The sequence below is a fragment of the Lynx rufus genome, unplaced genomic scaffold, assembly GCF_022079265.1.
Source record: "Lynx rufus isolate CCGP_SWC_20201006 ecotype Redwood Valley unplaced genomic scaffold, mLynRuf1.p SCAF_5, whole genome shotgun sequence".
Classification (NCBI taxonomy): Eukaryota; Metazoa; Chordata; class Mammalia; order Carnivora; family Felidae; genus Lynx; species Lynx rufus.
The window spans coordinates 6,393,367-6,415,229 of NW_025814867.1; the positions used below are offsets into that span (position 1 = coordinate 6,393,367).

Consider the following 21,863-nt stretch of genomic DNA (forward strand, 5'->3'; position numbering starts at 1 on the left):
GAGATCATGACCTGAGCCGAATTCAGATGCTTAACCAACTGAGCCACCCAGGCACCCCCCCAACTCCATTTTGGCTCAGGTCACGATCTCACAGTTTCATAGGTTTGAGCCCCACATCAGTCTCTGTGCTGACAGTGCAGAGCCTGCTTGGGAATCTCTCTCCCCTTCTCTGCCCCTCCCTCATTCGCACTGTCTCTGTCTCTCTCAAAAAAAAAAAAAAAAAAAAAAGAAAAGAAAACAAAAACTTTTAAATATAGATTTTACACCCTTTACAAAAATGAACTCAGTGGATCATAGGCCTAAATGTAAAACACAAAACTATAAATCTTCTAGAAGAAAACGAAGAAGAAAATCTAGGTGATCTTAGGTTTGGCAATGATTTTTAAAAAAGGTTTTTAAGTTTATTTATTTTGAGAGAGAGAGAGCAAGTAGGGTAGGGGCAGAGAGAGAGGAGAGAGGAGAGAGAGAGAATCCCAAGCAGGCCCCACACTGTCAGCACAGAGCCCAACATGGGGCTCGAACTCACAAACCCTGAGATCATAACCTGAGCTGAAATCAAGAGTCGGACACTTAACCAACTGCACCACCCAGGCGCCCCAGGCAATGAATTTTTAGATACAATACTGAAAACAGAATCTATGAAAGAAAAAAAATTGGTAAGTTGGACTTTATTAAAATTAAAAACTTCGGCTCTACAAAAGATGCTGTTAAGAGAATAAAGAGGCAAGCCACGGACTGGAAGAGATATTTGCAAAAACACATACCTAATAAAAAGGCTTGTATCCAAAATATACAAAAAATTCATAACTCAAGAATAAGAAAACAAATACCCCAATTTAAAAATGAGCAAAAAATTGGAAGTGATAATCCCCTAAAGAAGGTATACAGAGGGCAAATAAACATGAAAAGATACACATTATTTGTCATTAGGGAACCACCATTTAAAAGAATTAATGTTTATTTACTTTTGAGAGGCAGAGGGGCAGAGAGAGGGGGAGACAGAATCCGAAGCAGGCTCCAGGCTCCGAGCTGTCAGCACAGAGCCAGACGCGGGGCTAGAATTCAGGAGCCATGAGATGGTGACCTGAGCTGAAGTCAGACCGACTGAGCCACCCAGGCGCCCCTCACAGTTGAAAAGAATGGGATAACATTACACATCTATTAGAGTGGCTAAAATCCGAAACACTGACAACACCAATTTCTGGCAAGGATGGAGACAAACAAGCATTTTCTTTTTTTTTTTTTTTTAATTTTTTTTTTTAACGTTTATTTATTTTTGAGACAGAGACAGAGCATGAACAGGGGAGGGGCAGAGAGAGAGGGAGACACAGAATTGGAAGCAGGCTCCAGGCTCTGAGCCATCAGCCCAGAGCCCGATGCGGGGCTCGAACCCACAGACCGTGAGATCGTGACCTGAGCTGAAGTCGGAGGCTTAACCGACTGAGCCACCCAGGCGCCCCAAGCATTTTCGTTCCTTGCTGGTGGGAGTGCAAACTGGTGCAGCCACTGACCCGTGTTCTTAGGTATTTACCCAACCGATCTGAAAACTGTATTCACACAAAAACCTGCATGCGAATATTTATAGCAGCTTTATTCACAATTGCCAAACACTGGAACCACCGAGATGTCCTTCAATAAGTGAATGGTGAAACAAACCGTGGTAAGTAGATATAGCAGAATATAACTCAGTGATTTAAAAAAAAAAAAAAAAAAAGAGCTATGGGGCACCTGAGTGGCTCAGTCGGTTAAGCATCTGACTTCGCTTCAGGTCATGATCTCCCGGCTTGTGAGTTCGAGCCCCAGCGCTGCGTCAGGCTCTGGGCTGACAGCTGGGAGCCTGGAGCCTGCTCCGGATTCTGTGTCTCCCTCTTTCTCTGCCCTTCTCCCACGCATGCTCTGTCTCTCTCTCTCAAAAATAAACATTAAAAAATTAAAAAAAAAAAAAGAGCTATCAAGCTATGAAAATTTATGGATTACCCTTAAAGTGCATATTGCTAAGTGACAGAAGCCAGTTGGAAAAGCTATATACTCTATGATTCCAGCTATCTGGCATTCTGGAAAGGTAAGATATACAGTAAAAAGGTCAGTAGTTGCCAGGGGTGTGAGAGGAGGGAAAGGGATTTAATAGGTAGAACACGGGAATTTTTTTTAGGGCAGTGAAATTTTGGCATGATACTCTATGGTGTCATAGTGGGTACATGACCCTGTGCATTTGTCAAAACCCATAGGACTTTAAAGAGCAAAGAGTGAAGCTTAACATACGTAAATTAAAAAAAAAATCATTTAGGAGACCAAGAAGTCCCAGGATAGAAGGCAGATTCTGACAAGTAACTACAACTGTATTACAAATGTATGGAAAATATACAAGAATTCTTTTATTTTTTTATTTTTATTTTTTGAGAGAGAGAGAGAGCGAGCATGCCCCAGCACATGCATGAGCGAGGGAGAAGCCGAGGGAGAGTGAGAGAAAATCTTAAGCAGGCTTCATGCCCCCAGTTCAGAGCCTGGTGTGGGGCTCAATCCCACCACCCTGGGATCATGAGCTGAGCTGAAATCAACAGTCAGATGCTTGGGGCGCGTGGGTGGTTAGTCAGTTAAGTGTCCGACTTCGGCTCAGGTCATGGTTTCAAGGTTTGTGAGTTTGAGCCCCGAGTCGGGCTCTGTGCTGACAGCTCAGAGCCTGGAGCCTGCTTCTGATTCTGTGTTTCCCTCTCTCTCTGGCCCTTCCCCGCTCACACTCTGTCTCTGTCTCTCTCTCAAAAATAAATAAACATTTAAAAAAATTTTTAAAAATAAAAGAGTCAGATGCTCAAATGACTGAGCCACCCGTGCACCCCCAAAAATATACAAGAATTCTAAATTAAGCCATTAAGCTGTTTGTTAGTGACTTCTAATTTAATTCTGTGGTAGTCAGAAGACAATTTTTGACTATTGTTTGACATTTGTTGAGGCTTGCTTTATTGCCTAGTACACGATAAAGTTTTGCAAATGCTTCCAGGAGGCATGAGAAAAACGGGTATTCTCTAGTGGTTAGATGCAGACTTTCACAAATGGCCATTAGAAAAATCTCATTAATTGTGTGATTCAAACAATCTATATCTTTACTAAGTTTTTGTATATTTGACCCCTTGAAGGGGTGCCTGAGTGGCTTAGCATCCGACTTTCGATTTCAGCTCGGGTCATGATCTCACCTTTTGTGGGATCGAGCCCTGGGTTGGGCTCTGTACTGACACGGAGACTGCTTAGGATTCTGTCTTCTTCCTCCTTCTGCCCCCCTCCTCCACTCACGTGTGCTCTCTCTCTCTCTCTCTCTCTCAAAATAAGCAAATAAATAAATAAATAAACTTACAAAACAAAAGGTGCATTGAAATTTCTCATCATGATATTGATGAGCTGTCAATTTCTCCTGTTATACCGATTATTGCTTTCCATATTTGAAGACATTTGTTAGGTTCATATATATTTAAAATTCACGCTTGTGGTATACTGAACTTTTATCTTTAGATAAGGAATCCCTCTATTCCAAATGATGTTATCTTTTTATGTTGTCTGATAGTAATGTAGCTAAGTCAGCTTTCTTTGTTTCTTTCTTTCATTTTATTTGAGAGAGAGAGAGTGCAACTGGGAGACGGAGGTGGGGGGGGGAGAGAGAGAGATGGGAGACGGAGGCAGGGGGGGGGGAGAGAGAGAGAGAGAGAGAGAGAGAGAGAGAGAGAGAATCCTAAGCAGCCTTCACACTCAGCACAGAGCCTGATGCGCAGCTGAAACTCACAAATCGTGAGATCGTGACCTGAGCCAAAACCAAGAGTCAGTCACTCAATAAACTGAACCACCCAGGCGCCCCTAAATCAGCTTTTTTTAAATGAATGTTTGCCTAATGTAACTTTTTCCATCCTCTTACCCTCAACCTTTCATGCTTATGCTTTACACGTGCCTTCTCTCGGGGTGACCAAATTGTCATACAAATCAAAACTTTTATGAGGGGTTAAGGGGACACTATGAGTCATTATACCAGCACAACAGACGTGAACTGGGTGTGTTCTGGGAGAATTGGAAAATACTGGTCACCCTCTGGAAAAACAGCGTATGAATTTGACTTTTAAAAGGCTCAATCCAACCATCTCTTTTTAAACTAGTGATAATCAATGTACTGTGTCTCATTTTCCAGTCTCAATGATTGCCACCCTTTTGTGTTTTTGTTTCCTCTTTCCTTAACTTCTTTTGGATTGACGGTTCGTATTTGTTTTCCCCTTTCATCCACCTTTTCCCACTACTGTTCTCTGGGTATATCATTGGAGTGGTTGTCCTTTAAAGTTTATCATGCATATGTAAATTTGAATTTTTGGTTTCTCTGTCCTACATCCCAAACAATAGAAAGGGATATTTTGGCTCTGATTGTCCCCTTCCTGACATATTTTCTTGTTGCCCATCATGTTGTCATGTTTTTTTTTTTAATTCCACAAATGGACAGGATCTTTATTATTTAATACAATCAATATTTGGATTGGCTTACATGTTTACCTTTTTTGATTGCTCATTGTTTCTGAGGCTATTGTCCTGAAATAGTTTTCCTCCTCCTTACTTTTTAGAAACTCCATTAAATCAGGTCTTTTACATGAATGCTCCCTCAATTTTTGACCAGCTATACCTGTCTTTATTTTACCCCATTCTTGACAGATAATTTTGATGAGTAAACAATTCTAGCTTGGCTATTATTTTCTTTTTTCCTAAAGACTTTCACTCTCTTCTGGTTTCCTTGTTGATTATCCACATTTGTTTAACAGAAGGCTACCACCGCTGGTCGTTCGTCAGTGATATGTCTTCTCTCTAGACGTTTTCGAAGACCTTTGTCACTGATGCCTTCTATAGCTTCATTGCAATGTGCATAGCCGTGGGTTTCTTTTTTATTGATCCTGCTTGGGACGTACTATTTCCTGAGATTATGGATTCATGTTTTCCAAGTTTTAGAAAATGCATTGCTTTTCTCTCTTGAGATTTTGCTTCTCTATGTCTCCATGCATGGGAAACCTTGTATCTCTTGAGTCTTTGGGCCTCTGTTTCACATTTTGGCTATATGTTCCAGTTCCCTAATTCTTTGCATCAAATCTGACTCAGCAGTCTTCCGTTTAGTGTTTCTGTTTCATTTAGAAGCTCAGCGTCTGCCCTCCGAAAATGTCTGCTTTTTGTCAATTCTTGTCGTGGGTCCACCCTGTAATTACGACTTTCATTGCTTCGAAAACTGCGTACGACAGTGGCTCTATACTGTGTAACTGACCGTTCTGACACCTGCAGCCAGGGGCTGTTGTTTCAGTTGACTCGCAGAATGGATTGCCTTCTCACGACTTTCGTAATCTTTCTTTTTGAACTCTTTGCTTGATTGTAATCTGTGCAGGCTTAACAGAGAAGGCTTCTTTCTGCTTCTGCTGGTGCCCAACCCAGGAGCTCTTTCAGCTCCACTGAGGATTTCAGCTCAACACAGTTTTAAGCATCGTTTCCCACCTCGCTGCTGTTCCAAGGTAATAAATCTCCTTACAGTCAGAATTGCTACCCACCCGCCCGCCCCTGCCCCGCACTGCCTTCCCCTTACCTGCCTTTCCAGTTTGGCTCTATGTTGCTGGTGGCCAGGCTTGGCTCCCTGTCTCTGTGGTCAAGGCTTCCAGCCACCTACCTTGGCCTCAGTTTCCTGGCAACTCTTGGTCCAGATATGGGGGGGGAGGGGAGTGCGGGGAGGGGGTGTTGTTTGTTTGTTTGTTTGTTTGTTTTTGAAGGAACTGTCCCTGGAGACCTCTCCTACTTTTGCAAGACTGTCAGTGCCTCCCTGTGTGTGTCAACAAAGTTTCAGTTCTGGGAAAGCTGTGGGAGACCAAAGCTTCTCAGAACTTACTCATGACAACAGAAGTGACACTTTCTCAAATGTTTAAAAAACCCTCAGTGTACTGAAACTCAGGGGTGGGTGGGGCTCATGGGGGACAAATGATGTTGACTGAGAAACTTCATAAGCCAAGGAGGGAGCTACAGAGAACATCAAGGCCAAATCCAAACTATTGCAAGACATAGAGGCCCATTTCTGACCAGTCTCTCGTGTCTGGGAAGTGGTAGCAGCAGTCCCTGAGTGGCGTCCTTTCTTGGAACAGATGTCAGGAGAAAGCAACTGCAAGGTAAAACACAGATCCCACCACCCTTCCAAGAACTTGAACGAGCGCGAGGCACAAGAGCACTCCAATTCCTGGTCTCTGGAGATGCTGTTACGCAGACTGAGGGCCACAGAAGCCAACCAGGATGACAAGTTTGCCCACGTTCTGGATGCGGTGGGGGAGTTCGGCACATTCCAGCGGAGACTGGTGGTCCTCACCTTCGTCCCCAACATCCTGTTGGCCTTCTTTATCTCTGCCGACGTCTTCGTGTTCACAGCCCAGAAGCCCTATTGTAATACCACCTGGATCCTAGCAGTGGGCCCCAACCTCACAGAGGCTGAGCAGATGAACCTGACCCTGCCCCGAGAACCCAATGGAAGTTTCCAGACGTGCCTCATGTACTTGCCCGTAGCCTGGGACCTGGATTCTATCATCCAATTTGGCCTCAACCACACAGAGTCATGCCAAGATGGGTGGATCTACCCTGACGCCAAGAAGCGATCGCTGGTCAATGAGGTGTGCCTTCTCCCGAGTTGTCTATAGCTACCCCACAGGCCCAGAGATGTGCCCTCACCCTCATTGAGCAGGTGGGGAAACTGAGGCCCGGGGAGGGGAAGTGATTGGCCCGAGGTCACCCTGCAGAGGCAGAGCGAGGGCAGAACCTTAGGGTCCTGTTGTCCAGCCCTGGCTTCAGCTGTCTTCGCCGGGAAGCTGGAGTGGATTTGGGTGCAGAGGCAAATGTCGGTCGGCAGGCCTTGCCATCTGTCCAGGGAGCTGCTTCTGTAGTCGAGGCCCTGCCCTCTGAACTCACACAAGATAGAGAACCCCGGGGAAGAAGCAGCTTTCATCGGGCGCCTCCTACAGGGTTGCTCAGCCCGAGCTGCAAGCTGGGCCCTTCACCGCACAGACCTGCCCAACTGGAATCTCTAGACTGAGGCCTGATATCTGTACTTGGGAAAGGGTCTTCAGTGATTCCGTCTTTGCTCAGTTCCCTCTCGGCCTCTTCCCCATTTTGGCCTGGGCCTCTGGTCCCCTCTCTCCAGGCCTCACTCCCAGAGTCTGCCAGGTGCCGGGTAGAATGCAGAGGTGACACCTGAGGCACGCTGCTGCAGGCCCGGTTGCCTGTCCCTGACCCAGGCCTCTTCTGCCTAAAGGCCCACCTGGGGGTTGGGGGCGGGGTAGAGGGGTGTAGTCTCTAGACCCAGAAGGCTGGCCCTGGGTGGAGACTTGTAGCCAATCCTGTATAACCCCCCCAGTTTGACTTGGTGTGTGGCAAGGAGCAGAACTCGGAGAGCATGCAGACCATGTTCACCGCGGGCCTCCTGACCGGGTCCCGCATCTTCGGACTCATGAGTGACAAGTGAGTGCATTCAGAGCTAGAGTCTCGAGCTGGGGAAGGAGAGGGTAGGAGCACTCAAGGCCTGGCCCTGGGTGTCGTGCTGGGCGAGCCAGGGAGGCCCTCGCGCTAGGCTAGGCGCAGCCTCCCTTCGACCGCCCGCAGGCTGGGCCGCTACCCCACCATCCTGATGTCGCTGCTGGGGCCGATCATCTTCGGCTTCGGGACAGCCTTCGTCAACACCTTTCACCAGTACCTGTTCTTCCGCTTCGGCGTGTCCCAGGCCTTGGTGGGCTACACCATCAGCAGCGTGTCTTTAGGTGAGCCCCGGCCGTGCAGGTGTTGTGAGGGGCGGGGCGGGTGGGGAGCAGAGGGCGGGGCCTGGAGGGGCGGGGCCGGCCGAAGGGCGGGGCGATCGTGGGGCGGGGCGATCGTGGGGTGGGGCGGGGCTGGCGGGTACTTAGGGACCCTGCAGGACGAGTAGAGTTGAGGCCCAATCCAGGCAGGCCGTGGAGGGAAGAGGTTCTTCCCAGCTGCCTGTGGCGATGCGGGCCAATGTCCGCAGACCGCCCTTCCAGACTCATCCTCCACCCTAGGCCCCTCGTACCGCACGCATTACCCCCCTTACCTCTCTCGCATCCCCCCTACCTGGCTTACGTTTATTGAGCCCTTCGGAAGGACCAGGCGAGCTGCTAACCCCGTTACATACTGTCTCAGCGTGTCATGACAGCACCCTGTTCAGTAGGCGCTATTATCCCTTTAACTGAGAAGGATACTTGAGCCTCAGGAAGGTAACCAACTTGCTCAGGGCCACACAACAGTTACAGGAAGGAGCTGGGATTTCATCCCTGGCCTGTGGAATGCGAAAGCCCTAAGTGCCCATATGCTCATCGAGCTTACAGCTGCTGTGGCCCAGTGAGCTCAGGGGTCCCCGGCCAGAGACCTCCTCTCATTGGAGCGGATCAGAAGGAGCTAGATTCTCCCCGAGGCCGCGGTGGCCGAAGCCCCGAGGCACTAAAAACAAACACAAGGACACAGATTCCTCGCCTCACTGTGTGTCGGACCACGTGTGAGGACTTGTACCCAGAAATGGGCCATCTCTGAGAGAGACACATGGGGTCAGGCAGGATGTGTTCAGAGGGAGCAGTCAGGCTGAGAAAGGACCGGAGGCTGTCTAGTATGTCCACCTAGGGCAGAAGAACGTTCACCCAGGCTGAACTGTCCAGAGCAGGGCTGGGGCATCTCAGAAGTCTGGGTACAGGGGTAGCCCTGGGGACACTGAGCTGACCATGATTTTGTCCTCTTGGCCTCCGCACAGCCACTGAGTGGCTAGTGGCAGAGCACCGGTCCCGTGCCATCATCCTGGAACACTGCTTTTTCTCTGTGGGACTCGTGTTCCTGACAGGGCTTGCCAACAGCCTTCCTCACTGGCGGCTGCTGTTTCTGGTGGGTGGCGCACCTGTGTTCCCCCTCATCTTCTATATCTGGTGAGCAAACAGGGCACGCGCAGCGACGGGTCTGACGGGCTGGAAGTTGAGGGTTTCGGGGGGGTCCTTGAAGGGGTGGAGTGGGTGGGATTTTCCCTTGAAGAAAGTGGATGGGATGTGGATGTAATAATGAGAAAGAGCCCAGGGCCGAGCGTCTGGAACCCTAGCCTTAACCCCCATCAGAGGAGACCCTCAAAGAGATGTCAGAGAAGCAGAGAAATCAGAAGGCGAAGTGTTGAGAGGCAGGAGCTCAGGACAAGGGCATGGTCAAGGCTGAAGGCAAGAAAGGTGATGCTGGGGAAGAGTCTACTGGCCTTGGTGGCCTGGAGTAGCCTCAGTGAAGTGGCAGGGGGTTGAGGGACTGAAGAGAAGCTGAAAAATGGAGCCTTCCACGAGGTGACTCTTCCACGGCGCTGGGCTGCGGCGGGCAGGGGCAAAGTGATAACGTGGTTGGACAGCAAAGACAGAGTCAGGGAGGGTATGTGATGTGCTGACTTGTGGGGCGTCACAGACAGGAACCCGAGGGACTGAAGCTAGGAAGGGACAAGTGATTGGGGAGGGAGGGAAGAGAAGGCAGATAGAAGAGGAAGAGACTGAAATCACCTGGTTAAGGGCCAGGCAGTTCACTGTGAAGGAAGGATCAGGTCTCACCTTGGAATCATCACATTTAATCTTTACGACCCTGAAAGATGGGTGTGAGTCTCTTGGGCGTGCTGAAGACGGTGGGGGGTGGGGGGGCGGGGAGGGGAGAACCGAGGCTTCAGAGAATGGAAGTAACTTGCCCTAGGCCACATAGCTACCAAGTGGCGGTTTGGGATTTGACTCAGCCTGTGTGGCCCCGGAGCCTCTGCGTTTTACCCACTGCGCCATACCCAACATGGATGGTGAGAGGAGTTACCAGTTAAGAGTGAGACCGGGTAGGTGGCTTGGAGACCTTCCAAATTCGGCAGGTGCTGGAGACCGTCTTTGGCAGTCACCGGGATGCCCAAGTGTCCGTGGGGACCCAGCTGATGCCAGATGGCGTGACTCTGTCATGTAACTAGGAAATGGTGCTTCACGGCTTGACCTTGAAACATTTCTTCGAAATGTCACTACTGCGATGGATGCGTGTGGTTAACGACTACGTAACAACCAAAAGGTCTGTGGGGAAGAGTAAGTCGGCAATTTCAGCTCCCCTCAGCCCCCCAGTTCCTTCCCCAGATGCCATGACGCTGGACTCTCAGCTCTTTCTTCTGGTAGCTGCCTCCCTAGTTCTACATTCTGTGAACAGATGGCTCATTGAATGGGGTCCATTTTTCTTCAGACCCGCCCTGTCAGCTGTTCCTTCGCTGACTCGTGACATTATCTTGGGCAGGTTCCATCTCTTTACGGTCAGTCTTAGTTCTAAGAAAAAAGTCTCATTTTGATCATTCAGACGCACTTTCGGGCATGAAAAAAAATCCAGTCCAGGCCAGTTTAAAACTTGATCTCACGTCTAGTTCGCAGCTTCTCCCCGGTGGCTAGCCGGCTCAGGCTAGTATTCTGACCTTTGCCCTTTCTCCTCGGTCTACCTGCTCGGTGATCTTCTAGATCCTAGGCAGGAGAGGGGCCATTCGAGGAAAGAGATAAGTGCACAACAGGGGCTGTATTCATGGTCATTGTCCTCTGTAGGGCAGATGTTCAACTGCAGGTGCCTCAGGGGCTCACGCGTGTCTTCTCATGCTCTAGGCACTGTCTTTGTGATCTCTCAGCACCCTGTCCCTGGCAGGTCACTCCCCGGGCTCTCTCTGCAGGGGTCCCCTCACCCTAGCACGTGGGGTGACTTCAAGACAGCAGGGTCCACTTCGTCAAAATGACTCTCACCACCCCCAGCCCCCGCCCTGCCATCGTGGATGGCTCCCACCGACTTCCTTCCTGAGGGGGAGCTCCCCCATCTCTGGTTTCGTGTAGGCCCTCCGACTTGAGGGGACACGAATTAGCTCTCCTGGAAATGACTGTCCGGAGGACAGGGCAGCTCCCGCTTTTCTGGATCAGTAAGCCCAGGCAAGGAGTGGGAGGGCAGACTGACTCCCTTTCGCAAAAGCAGGCTCCTTCGCCAGGTTTGAAGAGATGACAGCAGCCTGGGGACGGGAAGAGAGTCTTACCACCAGGAACCGGACGTTTCCAGCCCCTCAGCTTCTGAGCTATGTGTATTTCTTACGTCTTTCTTCCACCGGTCTTCTCTCCCGCTCTCTCTATTGCTATCCTTTTTCATTCCTGTTGTTTAGAGTGGGCATGTGGTCAATCTCCCATCTTTCTGAAGAAGTCCCAGTTGGGTGACTTTCTTTAGGAGAGTTCCTCAGCCTTATAGTGGAGAAGGATGTCAGGGGCACTGCCGGCTGGCCCCAGGGGAGGGCAGGAGCAGGGGCAGGCAGAAAGAATGCAGCTGCCTTGGGGCGCCTGGGTGGCTCCGTCGGTTAAGCTTCCGGCTTCGGCTCAGGTCACCGTCTCACAGTTCGTGAGTTCGAGCCCCGCGTCGGGCTCTGTGCTGACAGCTCAGAGCCTGGAGCCCGCTTCGGGTTCTGTGTCTCCCTCTCCCTCTCTCTGTCTCTGCTCCTCTCCTGCTTGTGCTCTCTCTCTCTCTCAGAAATGAATAGACATTAAAAAATTTTAATAAGAATGCAGCTGCCTCCAGTGTCATGGGCACATGTATACACTGCTGGCTGTGGAATTCAGGCTAGGGCCTCGAGAGGAGGGTGACGCGAGAATCTGCAGGGAGTGATGGCACGGTTTGTAAAGAATGCCCAATCAGGGCACTGACGTCCATACTAACTCTGCCTCTGTGACCTTGGGCGAGTCCTTACCCCTCGAGGCTGGGAATAAAAAGGGGATAATCAAACTAGGTCCAGGACTGGGCAGGGATTAAACCGGATGATATATATATATATATATATATATGTAAGGGCATCAGGCACAATCCAGGGCACCTAATAAATGTTCGTCCTTGGAGATTCTGACAGCCCGGGAGGATCGGGAAGAACTGAGGGACCAGAGTTACGCAGAGGTCAAAGGCAGTGGGCAATGTGGCGAGGGAGGAGGTGGGACAGGGAGGACCTCTACTCACTCAAGCAGGGGCTGGGCCCTGGGGTCCTGCCCTCCATATTCTGCAAGCTGTTAGGAGACAGAGAGGGAGCAGGGAAATGCCACCCAGGAGAGCGGGGCTCTAATAGAGGCTGTGGGCGTGGGGGACAGTGCCCTCAGTGTGCCTGGGCAGGCGGGGCTGACGCCTGAGATCGGAAGGTAGGGAGTTTGTAGAGGTAGGCGAGGGGGAAGACGCTGGAGGGCAGAGGCAGCCTGTGTCTGGGGTGACACTGGGCAGTAGGGGGGCCGTGTGTGGCCGGGGCAGGGGAAGGGCCGACTTCCAGAGAGGGGCAGGGGCGCCCGAGGTTGACGGTCTCTTTCAAGTCCTCTGACACCCACGTCGCCTCACGTTGGAGGTCTCGGGGCATCTCGCAAGGGTGGGTAAGAGCGGGTGGTACGTGCAGGATCCTGCCGGAGTCCCCACGGTGGCTGTCGATGAACGGGAAGTTGGAGGAAGCGAGGCAGACGCTGTGCCACGCGGCTGGCGTGAACAAGAAGACCATTCCCCCAAGTCTGCTGGACGAGGTAAGAGGCCTCGGGCCCGGAGCGGGGCCAGGACAGGGGCTGCAGGAAGGGCCTTTTCCTTCCTCATCCTTTCAGGTGGGACCTCTGCCCACAGGGTGTCCCCGGTCCACTGTTTGAGGAGAACGGAGACAGCGAAATCGAGCCCTGCCAGTGGAGGGCCGGAGGCCAAGCTGGGACTGTGCGGGACGGGGGTGGGGGGCAGGAGGGCCTTGAGGTCCTGTGGGGGTGGGGAGCAAGCCGGGGTCTCGGCCTTGCCCCTGGTGGTCCTGCTTGTCCTGTAGCTCCAGCCGCCCAGAAAGAAGGTGACTAAGGCGTCTGTCCTGGACTTCTATAACAATAGGCACCTCCGAAAGGTGACCCTGGTGATGGGCTGTGTGTGGTGAGTAGTTGGGACCGGCTGGCAGGGACTGCAAGCAGGGCGTGTCGGGGGCTCTGGAGAGGGAAGGGGGCATAAGCGGGCTGCAGGCGGGAAGCTGGCCTACGGGTCCAGAGCTCTGTGCTCTGTTTCTCTCTCCCAGCCCGTCCCGCCCGGCTCGACTCCGCCTCTGTCTTTGTTGTTGTTAAGTTCACTGACCTATTTGTGAGACAGAGAGCTCTCAAGCAGGGGAGGGGCAGGGAGGGGGCGGGGGTAGAGAATCCCAAGCAGGCTCCACGCTGTCAGCACAGAGCCCTACGCGGGGCTTGGTCTCACGGACTGTGAGATCGTGGCCTGAGCCGCGATCACGGCAGACTCTTAACCGACCGAGCCACCCGGGCGCTCCTCTGCCTCTGTCTTTATTCCTGGCCTGTCTGTATCTCCCTCTCTCTCTCTGAATGTCTCTCTCCTGGCTTCATTTCAGGTTTACTGTCAGTTACAGCTATTTTACGCTGTGCTTCAAGTTGAAGGATTTTGCCATGAACATCCACTTCAGACAAGTGATTCCTGGCCTCACGGAGGTGCCCGCCCGGCTGTGCTGCATCTTTCTCCTCGAGCAGATCGGGAGGAAGTGGAGCCTGGTTGAGCCTCTTCCAAGGCACCCTGATGTGCCTGCTTATCCTTATCCTCCCCCCAGGTACGGCTCACCCTCCCCTCGGCAGCCCCCAGCCTTCCTGCTTCCTCAGACCCCTTCCTCCTGCCCTGCCTGGCCAACAAGACACCCCGGGGAGCCAGCCTCCTGCCCCCACAGCTCACCTACCCTCCTGAGCTGGTGCCAGTCACTGGAGCACTGCCCTCCCCGAAGGAGAACTCCGAGACCGGGTGCTGGAAGCTCTCAGAAACCTGGGAGAGGAGGGAGTACTGTCCCAGGACCCATCCTTGTGTAGGAGAGTAGGTGGCCTTCTTCCGGTCAGCTCTGATGGTTGCATATGAACGGAGGCACACAAATAGGCCTTCAACTGGCACCCCCCGCCCTGCCTCTCATCTGCAGCCTCTGATTGGGAAACGCCTTTTATCTGTGACTCCACCAGGAAAAAAATGACCTGCCCACTGAAAACTGCATGTAACAGCGGGCTAAACTCTCCGGAACATTCTTGCATGGAGGCCTCTCCTTCCCAGGAAGGCGCAGTACCCTTCAGCTCAGAACCAGACAAGGAAATGGAGGCGGGGGGCAGGGGTGGCAGTATTTTCAAAATTTCAAAGAGCCTCTGGAAAACAGTGTGGAGGCTCCTCAAAAAATTAAAAATAGATCTACCCTATGACCCAGCAACAGCACTGCTAGGAATTTACCCAAGGGATACGGGAGTGCTGCGGCACGGGGGCACTTGTACCCCAATGTTTATAGCGGCACTTTCAACAATAGCCAAATGATGGAAAGAGCCTAAATGTCCACCAACTGACGAATGGGTAAAGAAGTTGTGGTTTATATATACAATGGAATACTACTTGGCAATGAGAAGGAATGAAATCCAGCCATTTGTAGCAACGTGGATGGAACTGGAGAGTGTTATGCTAAGTGAAATAAGTCAGGCAGAGAAAGACAGATACCATATGTTTTCACTCTTATGTGGATTCTGGGAAACTTAGAAGATCGTGGGGGAGGGGAAGGGGGGAAAAAGTTACAGAGAGGGAAGGAGGGAAGCCACAAGAGACTCTTAAATACTGGGAACAAACTGAGGGTGGATGGGGGGTGGGGGGAGGGGAAAGTGGGTGATGGGCATTGAGGAGGGCACCTGTTGGGATGAGCATTGGGTGTTGTATGGAAACCAGTTTGACAATAAATTATTAAAAAAAAAATTCAGAGAGCCCTTAGACGATGAATATGCCCCAGGTCACGGGGCTGGAGAGTGGCAGGGCTGGGGATGTGGGTGTTAAGATGTCAGGGTTCACTCCATCAGAATTGCTAACCGCAAGAGCCCCCTCAGCTGCAGGGGTCAGGGTGGGGGAGCTTGTCCAAGATCTGCCTCCAGGGGGAGCCCTCCTGCTCTCTGGGGGTTAGCGTTGCGCACATCTTGCCTGAGACCCTTCCTCTTTCGGATGCTGGCAGCGTTGACTGGCTAAAACAAAATGGGGAAACCAAGGCATTCTTAAATTCCTATGGCTTGGTGGTTTTTGTAAAAAGTGGGCCTACACTGAGTCAAACAGAAACGTTTAAGACTCTCACATGTGTGAGGGAAACTAGGAATCCCCAATAGATGAACCATATCTCTGGTTTCATCCCAAAGCCAAGCAAAGCTGGGGCCAGAGTGGGGAGCGGGGTGCGGGCAGGGCCCAGCAGAAGCTGGTAGAGGGAGAGCTGGAAGCTTCCAGCTCCCTCCTGCCCCCGGACCTCCCCAAGGCTGAGGAAGGGCCTTTCTGGGATCTTCTCTTCCTTCCTCAATGCGCACATCTGGCTGCCCAGAGTCGGGAATCCTGGAATGTCTTAAGAGTTGGGGCTCCAGGGCCCGAACCCTTCCCGGCCCCTGTGCACCCCTCCCTGCTTGGTCTACCTTGCAGAAGATGGCCGGGGAGGCGGGAGGGCCCTGAGCAGGTCGAGAAGTAGGGGAAGCGGCCTCAGGTGAGGATGTGGAAGAAGGGAGTGAGCCGGGAGGCAGAGGTGTGGGGACTGAGAGGCAGAGGGGAGGAGCAATCTCACCTCGGATATACTGGCCTGGCCCAGCCTGAGTCTGCTGACCAGCTGACCACCAGGTGGTGGGGGAGGACTGTTCAGATGCCTTGAAGAGGGATGGAGGGAGAGCAGATGGGCGGCCCCCAACCCTCGTCCCCAGGGGAAGACGGCCCCAGACTCAGGTGGCCCCGTTGTCTGGCCATAGAGCTGAAATCCATAATGGTCTTGATGGTCGCGCTTGGAGAGTTCAGCCTGGCGGCCTCGGTCACCGTGTTCTTCATCTACACCGCTGAGCTCCTGCCCACGGTCCTCAGGTAGGTGGCCTGGCGGGCAGGGCCCCTGGGGGGCATGGCGAGGGCACGCGGGATGGAGACTGAGACCTCCGTGAGAACGGCCGTGCACCCGGTGACAGGCATGTGATGAGTGGTTTCCCTGGGTCACCCCGTTGACCCTCCAGAAAATCCCCCAGACTCCATCATTAGCCCGATCTCAGACCACAGCATCAGGTGGAGGCCAGACAGCGAATGGCAGCGGCGGGCAGTCTGACTGCGGTCTCCGCCTTGCACAGCGGCCCGAGATGTGACAGCCCTGCCCTGAGGCTCCACCCCGCAGCAGCGTGGAGCCATGGTGAGGGTGGCGGCGTCCTGCCCCCCCACCCAACGCCACCACCCTGGCTTCTCCCCGCGGGCCCACACGCTGCCGGGTGGGTCTCCTGCTCCAAGAAGTAGGCCCAGAAGAAATTACCGCTTGCCCTGAATCAGGGAGGAGCCCAGTGCTGTGCAAGGGTGTCCGGGGAGTCGGGATGGGCTGGAGACCGGAGAGTGTGAGGTTTTGGGGAGCTGCTGTTTCCGCCCCACCTCCAGCCAGCCTCTGGGCCCAGGAGGCCTCCCAGACGGGCTCTCACCTCCCCTTCCAGGGCGACAGGTCTGGGGCTGGTGTCCCTGGCCTGGGCAGCCGGAGCCATCTCGTCCCTGATGATTGTCAGCCACAGACTCACCCTCCTCCCCATCCTGGCCTTGTTCTTCTGCTCCCTGTTGCCAGAAACGCAGGACCAGCCTCTCCCTGATATCCTGGGGCACTACCCCCTACAGACAAGGTAGGTGTGTGTGGCCCGTGGGCTCTGGCCTTTGGCACCGTCTATCCCTGCCTGTTTGCCAGATGGGCCTGTGACACAAGGGCCACTCCGTGTCTACAGAAGTCTGCCCAGCTCTCCCGGATGCTGCCGCGACCCCCTCCGTGCAGCCTGGCCTCTGCCAGCTCCCGCCCTCTTGGCTCTCCTGACCAACCCCGGGCCAGGTCTTCCCCTCTCCCTTCCCCTCTGGCTGCCGGTCCGGACTGGGTGCCGTCCGTGGAGATGCCCTGGGCTCCCTCCCTCCCATGGCAGAGGGACTGGCCGGCCACCAGCTCTCTGAGTACCTCTGATTTCCGGTCTGAACTCTCAGGTTCTCAAGGAGGACCCAGTCTTGATTCGTGACTCTGACTCCAAGGCTGCAGCAGCCCAGGGCCCCGTTTGGGAATTGGGCTCCTTCCTGATTGCTCCAGGGGCACTTCTGGCCTCTGGTCTCGTCTGGTCTCATGACTAGCAGGACCGTGTCTCCTGGGGTTTGGGCCGATACGGCCCATCGCTCTCTCCCTGGACCTGAGGGGACCTGAGCACCAGTGAGGGGCAGAGGCTGGCTGATGTCCTCCAGTGCCCTGTGCTCATATCACAGGGTGGCTGTCTCTGGCCATCCTCTGCCCTCTTCCCCGTCTCCCTCCCTCCTCAAACTCTTATTGGCACCATCTGTGCTAGGCCGGAGGTAAGAGGTCCCCAGCCTCAAGCAATATTTTATGGGGAGAAAGTCTTCACTTAATGGGCCCTGAGGGAGGGATGCACAGGACCTATAGACGGCCCAGGAGGGAGGACCTTCAGCTTGGGGAGTTGAGGCAGGCGTCACAGAAGAAGTGACATTGGAGTAGGGCTTTGAAGGATGAATAGGAGTTTGTCCCCTTGTAGAGAGGGGGAAATGCAAAGCAGCAAGGGGAGCTAAGAAACAGCTTCTGGAGCCAGAGGGCCTGGATTTCTGTCTCTGCTGCCACATCCTAGCATGTGCCCAGGGGAGTTACCTAATACCTCTGAGACTCAGCTTTTTCATTTGCAAAATGGAATGATACCAGAGTAATAAAAACAGCTAACCTTTATTGAACGTTTACCATGTGTCAAGTCCTGTTCCACACGTGCCTTTTCATACTTTGTCTAACAACAGCCGCATGCAAGATAGGTCCTCTCACTGTGCCCCATTTTGCAGAGGAGGAAACTGAGGCACAGAGAGGTAAAGAAAGACGTGAGGCCTAGCCTTTCTCTCTCATCGGGCTCTTGGTAAGACTAAGTCCACATAAAGCACTTGGTGCAGAGTCTGGCCCGTGGCAGGTGCTCAGTAAATGCGAGAGATGAGCCCCAAAGACGCAGGAGTGTGAAGGGTCTGGGCAGGGTTGGGAGATGGAACAGGCCTGGTCCTGGAGGTGAGGGTCCCTGAGGGCGCATGACAAAGGTTGGCCGGGGACTTGCAGGTGTGGGAAAGCCCCACCTCTCGGGATCGCAGAGCCAGGCGCGGCCACTGCTGCCTCTAGTTAACTACTGCTTTTCTTAGCCCCTAAAGATGCAACTCGTGACTTGTTCTTCAATGGCTTCTTCAGGAACATGGCTGAGGAACTGCTCGCCAAGGAAGCGGCACCCGAAGGTGGGACTGGGGACGCGGTGAGGAACACGGTTCTCGATTCCACGATGCTGAAACTGGACTCCGACGTTCTCTCCCACACACCTGTGCCGGGCAGAGCAGGGGACACAGACCCACGGAATGACTGAGGTCCAGGCCCCCAGACGATCTCGACCGGAGCCGAGTGGCTGGGTATGGGGCCGTGGACTCCAGGCCACGAACTCCAGGGGCCCAGTCCAGCTCGGGGGGCAGGGCAGTCCTGCTCCAAGGCCAGCCCGCGAGCCCCGAAAATGGTCCCTCCTGGGTGAGCTAGGGTGTGATTCATGGCAGTAAATGTGCCGTGGTTGGACTTGAGATGGCTTGGTCACAATTGGCTGTGTCTGGAGAGCCCAGAGCCCCAGGCCCAGAGGAAGCTGGGTCAGACAGGCTTCTCAGTGTCCTTCATGTCCTTAGCTAGCCCTTGGGGAGAGTGAGGAGCTGTCTGGATGGGGGGCTCGAGGGGCTGTGTCTAAGAGGGCTGGGAGTGGGTAAGGCCAGGACCGTGCGCCCATGCCACCCGCGTCCTCTAGCCCAGGCGTCTGCTAGCTGGGGCAGGCTGAGATAGATTTCAGCTCTGCCTGAAAGGAGGTGTGCACGTGTCGGGGAATAATGACTCCTTTTCCCATTTGCACGGCGCTTTCTCGCTCAGTTTTCCCTCTGACACTCACAGATAAGCACGGTCTCGGGGACTACCCAAACCACATCCTTGGGTATTCCTTCCCTGATGACTCCAGCCTGGCTGACCTCTGACCTCCGCCTCCCTGAGGATAAGCCCCCACATCCAGCTTACAGTCCCAACTACCCTGAGGGTGAGTCTGCCCTTCCCAGCCAGTGTGAGAGCTTCTCTAGACTGGAGAAGGCCCAGAGCTCCTCATCCGTTAGCCAGACTCAGAAACCTTTGGGTCGGGCCGTGGGCCGCACATGCTTTCTCCCTGGGAGGGCAGGGCCTGGCTCTTCTCTTTCTCTGCCCCCTTAATTGGAAGATCATCAGCTAGGGACGCTTGGGTGACTCAGTCTACGAGACGTCGGACTCCGTTTCGGCTCAGGTCACGATCTCACGGTTCATAGGTTCGAATCCTGCATCGGGCTCTGTGCTGTCAGCACAGAGCCTGCCTGGGGTTCTAGGTCTCCCTCTCTCTGCGTCTCTCCTGCATGCACACACATTCTTTTTCTCTCAAAATAAACAAATGTTAAAAAAAGTTTTAAAAAAAGAAAAAAAGGAAGATCACCAGCTTGCGGGGAGGAGCTAATTCCCTGGAGCTTCGGAGAGAAGGACAGAAAAGAATGTCCAACCTCGCGGAGCAAAGGCAGGGAGGCCAGGTCTCCCAGAGAGCGTTGGAGCGCGGTGCACAGAGCCTGGTCCAAACACCCTGCTCCAGGTGTGTGTTCCCAAGCTTGGGCACAGCAAGAAGCTGGTGCCCACACCTCCTTTCAGTGTCATTTTCTGGTCCCCCTGTTCTTTGCCAAATTTCCCAAGATTGCCTCCCGAGTAGCGTTTGCAGGTCCCAGAGAAAGGGGTCTCACAAGTTATCTGCTTACAGGATGACAGGATGTTTTACTTTTTATATTTTTTACTATTTATTTTATTTATGTATATATTTCCAATGTTTCTTTATTTTTGAGAGACAGAGAGACAGAGCACGAGGGGGGAGGGGCAGAGGGAGACACAGAATCCGAAGCAGGCTCCAGGGTCTGAGCTGGCAGCCCAGAGCCCAATGCAGGGCTCGAACTCACGAACCGTGAGATCATGACCTGAGCCGAAGCCGGACGCTTAACCAACTGAGCCACCCAGGCGCCCCTATTTTTATGTTTTTTTAATGTTTATTTATTTTGAGAGAGAGAGAGAGACAATGTGCGTGACATGGGGAGGGGTAGAGGGAGGAAGACACAGAATCCCGAGCAGGCTCCCCGCCTCGGAGCCCGACATGGGGCGCAAACTCACGAACCGTAAGCCTATGACCTGAGCGGAGACCAAGAGACAGGCAACCAACTGAGCCACCCAGGTGCCCCGACAGGATTTTTAAAGGCCTCCCCTGCTCTTTCTGGGGGAGGCCTGTCTGTGGGTTGTGATGACCAACACGTTAGCCACATTTAAACACCTCACCTCAAATTACTTTGCTGGAAGGATTCAGCCAGTGCCTCAGAAAACCGGAAGAGGAAATGGGTCAGGACAGAAAATGGACAGGCAGCGCTGGCGCGATGGAGCTGGTAACCTCAGACGTGGCTGTGGACAAGGCCTCGTGCACCCTTACATGACTTAGATTTTCTTTAGGTGGACAAGACTTTGTCAGTCAGTCCTCGACAAACCTATCTAGTTTGCTTATCTAATCAATGGCTAATATTACTCAGAGTTTGACATTATATATCTTAACAGACTAGATCCACGCTGTCTCACACAATAGGCCCTAGCCAGATGTGGCGATAGTCGGAATTAAGATGTGCTGTGTATGGGAATGCAAGCTGGTGCAGCCGCTCTGGAAAACAGGATGGAGTTTCCTCAAAAAGCTAAAAGTAGAACTCCCTATGACCCAGCAATTGCACTACTAGGCATTTGTCCATGGGATCCAGGGGTGCTGTTTCGAAGGGACACGTGCACCCCCGTGTTTATAGCAGCACTATCCACAACAGCCAAAGTATGGAAAGGGCCCAAATGTCCATCGATGGATGAATGGATAAAGATGTGGTGTATATATACAATGGAGTATTCCTCGGCAATCGAAAAGAATGAAATCTTGCCAACAATGTGGATGGGACTGGAGGGTATTATGCTAAGTGAAATGAGTCAGTCAGAGAAAGACAAAAATCCTATGACTTCACTCATATGAAGACTTTAAGAGACAAAACAGATGACCATAAGGGAAGGGAAGCAAAAATAATATAAAAACAGGGAGGGGGACAAAAAGAGACTCATAAATATGAAGAACAAACTGAGGGTTACGGGAGGGGTTGTGGGAAGAGGGATGGGCTACATGGGTAAGGGACATTAAAGGATCTACTCCTGAAATCATTGTTTCACTATACGCTAACTAATTTGGATGTAAATTTAAAAAAATAAAATAATAAAATTTAAAAAAATAAAAATAAATAATAACAGCAAAAAGATGTGCTGTGTAAAAAACCACCAATTTCAAACATTTATACAAAAGGAAACATAAAATATCTCATCAGTATTTTTTATATTGGTTGTGTGTAAAGATGATAAGATATTGGATATTGAGTTAATAAAATATTAAAGTCATTGCACCTTTTTAAAAAACTGTTTTTAACATAACAGAAAATTTATATTTATTTAATATAGCACAAAATTTAAAACTACACACATGACTTGCATTTGTGGCTCACGTTACATCTCTACTAGACAGCACTAGACTAGAACCTTCTTCTTTTTGGTCTCCCACATCATTCTTATCACACAGGTTGCTTAATGAAATAATGAAAATTAAATGCCAAAATTGCATGAAGCTGCCCATCGTATGACCCTACAAGTCTTTATGATATAATCGACAGCAGACACATCAGCCAGG

General features: G+C 52.2%; 1 protein-coding gene across 1 annotated transcript; it reads left to right on the plus strand.

The window, feature by feature from the left end:
- The first annotated feature begins 5,361 nt into the window (after window positions 1–5,361).
- Window positions 5,362–18,268, plus strand: SLC22A14 (solute carrier family 22 member 14). The gene is given in 12 exon segments (XM_047099976.1): window positions 5,362–5,516; window positions 6,135–6,650; window positions 7,391–7,494; window positions 7,636–7,790; window positions 8,789–8,957; window positions 12,461–12,581; window positions 12,863–12,960; window positions 13,421–13,579; window positions 13,581–13,633; window positions 15,810–15,918; window positions 16,521–16,700; window positions 16,800–18,268. Coding segments are annotated over 11 exon segments (1,881 nt in total). The 5' UTR covers window positions 5,362–5,516; the 3' UTR covers window positions 17,017–18,268.
- Window positions 18,269–21,863: the final 3,595 nt, after the last annotated feature.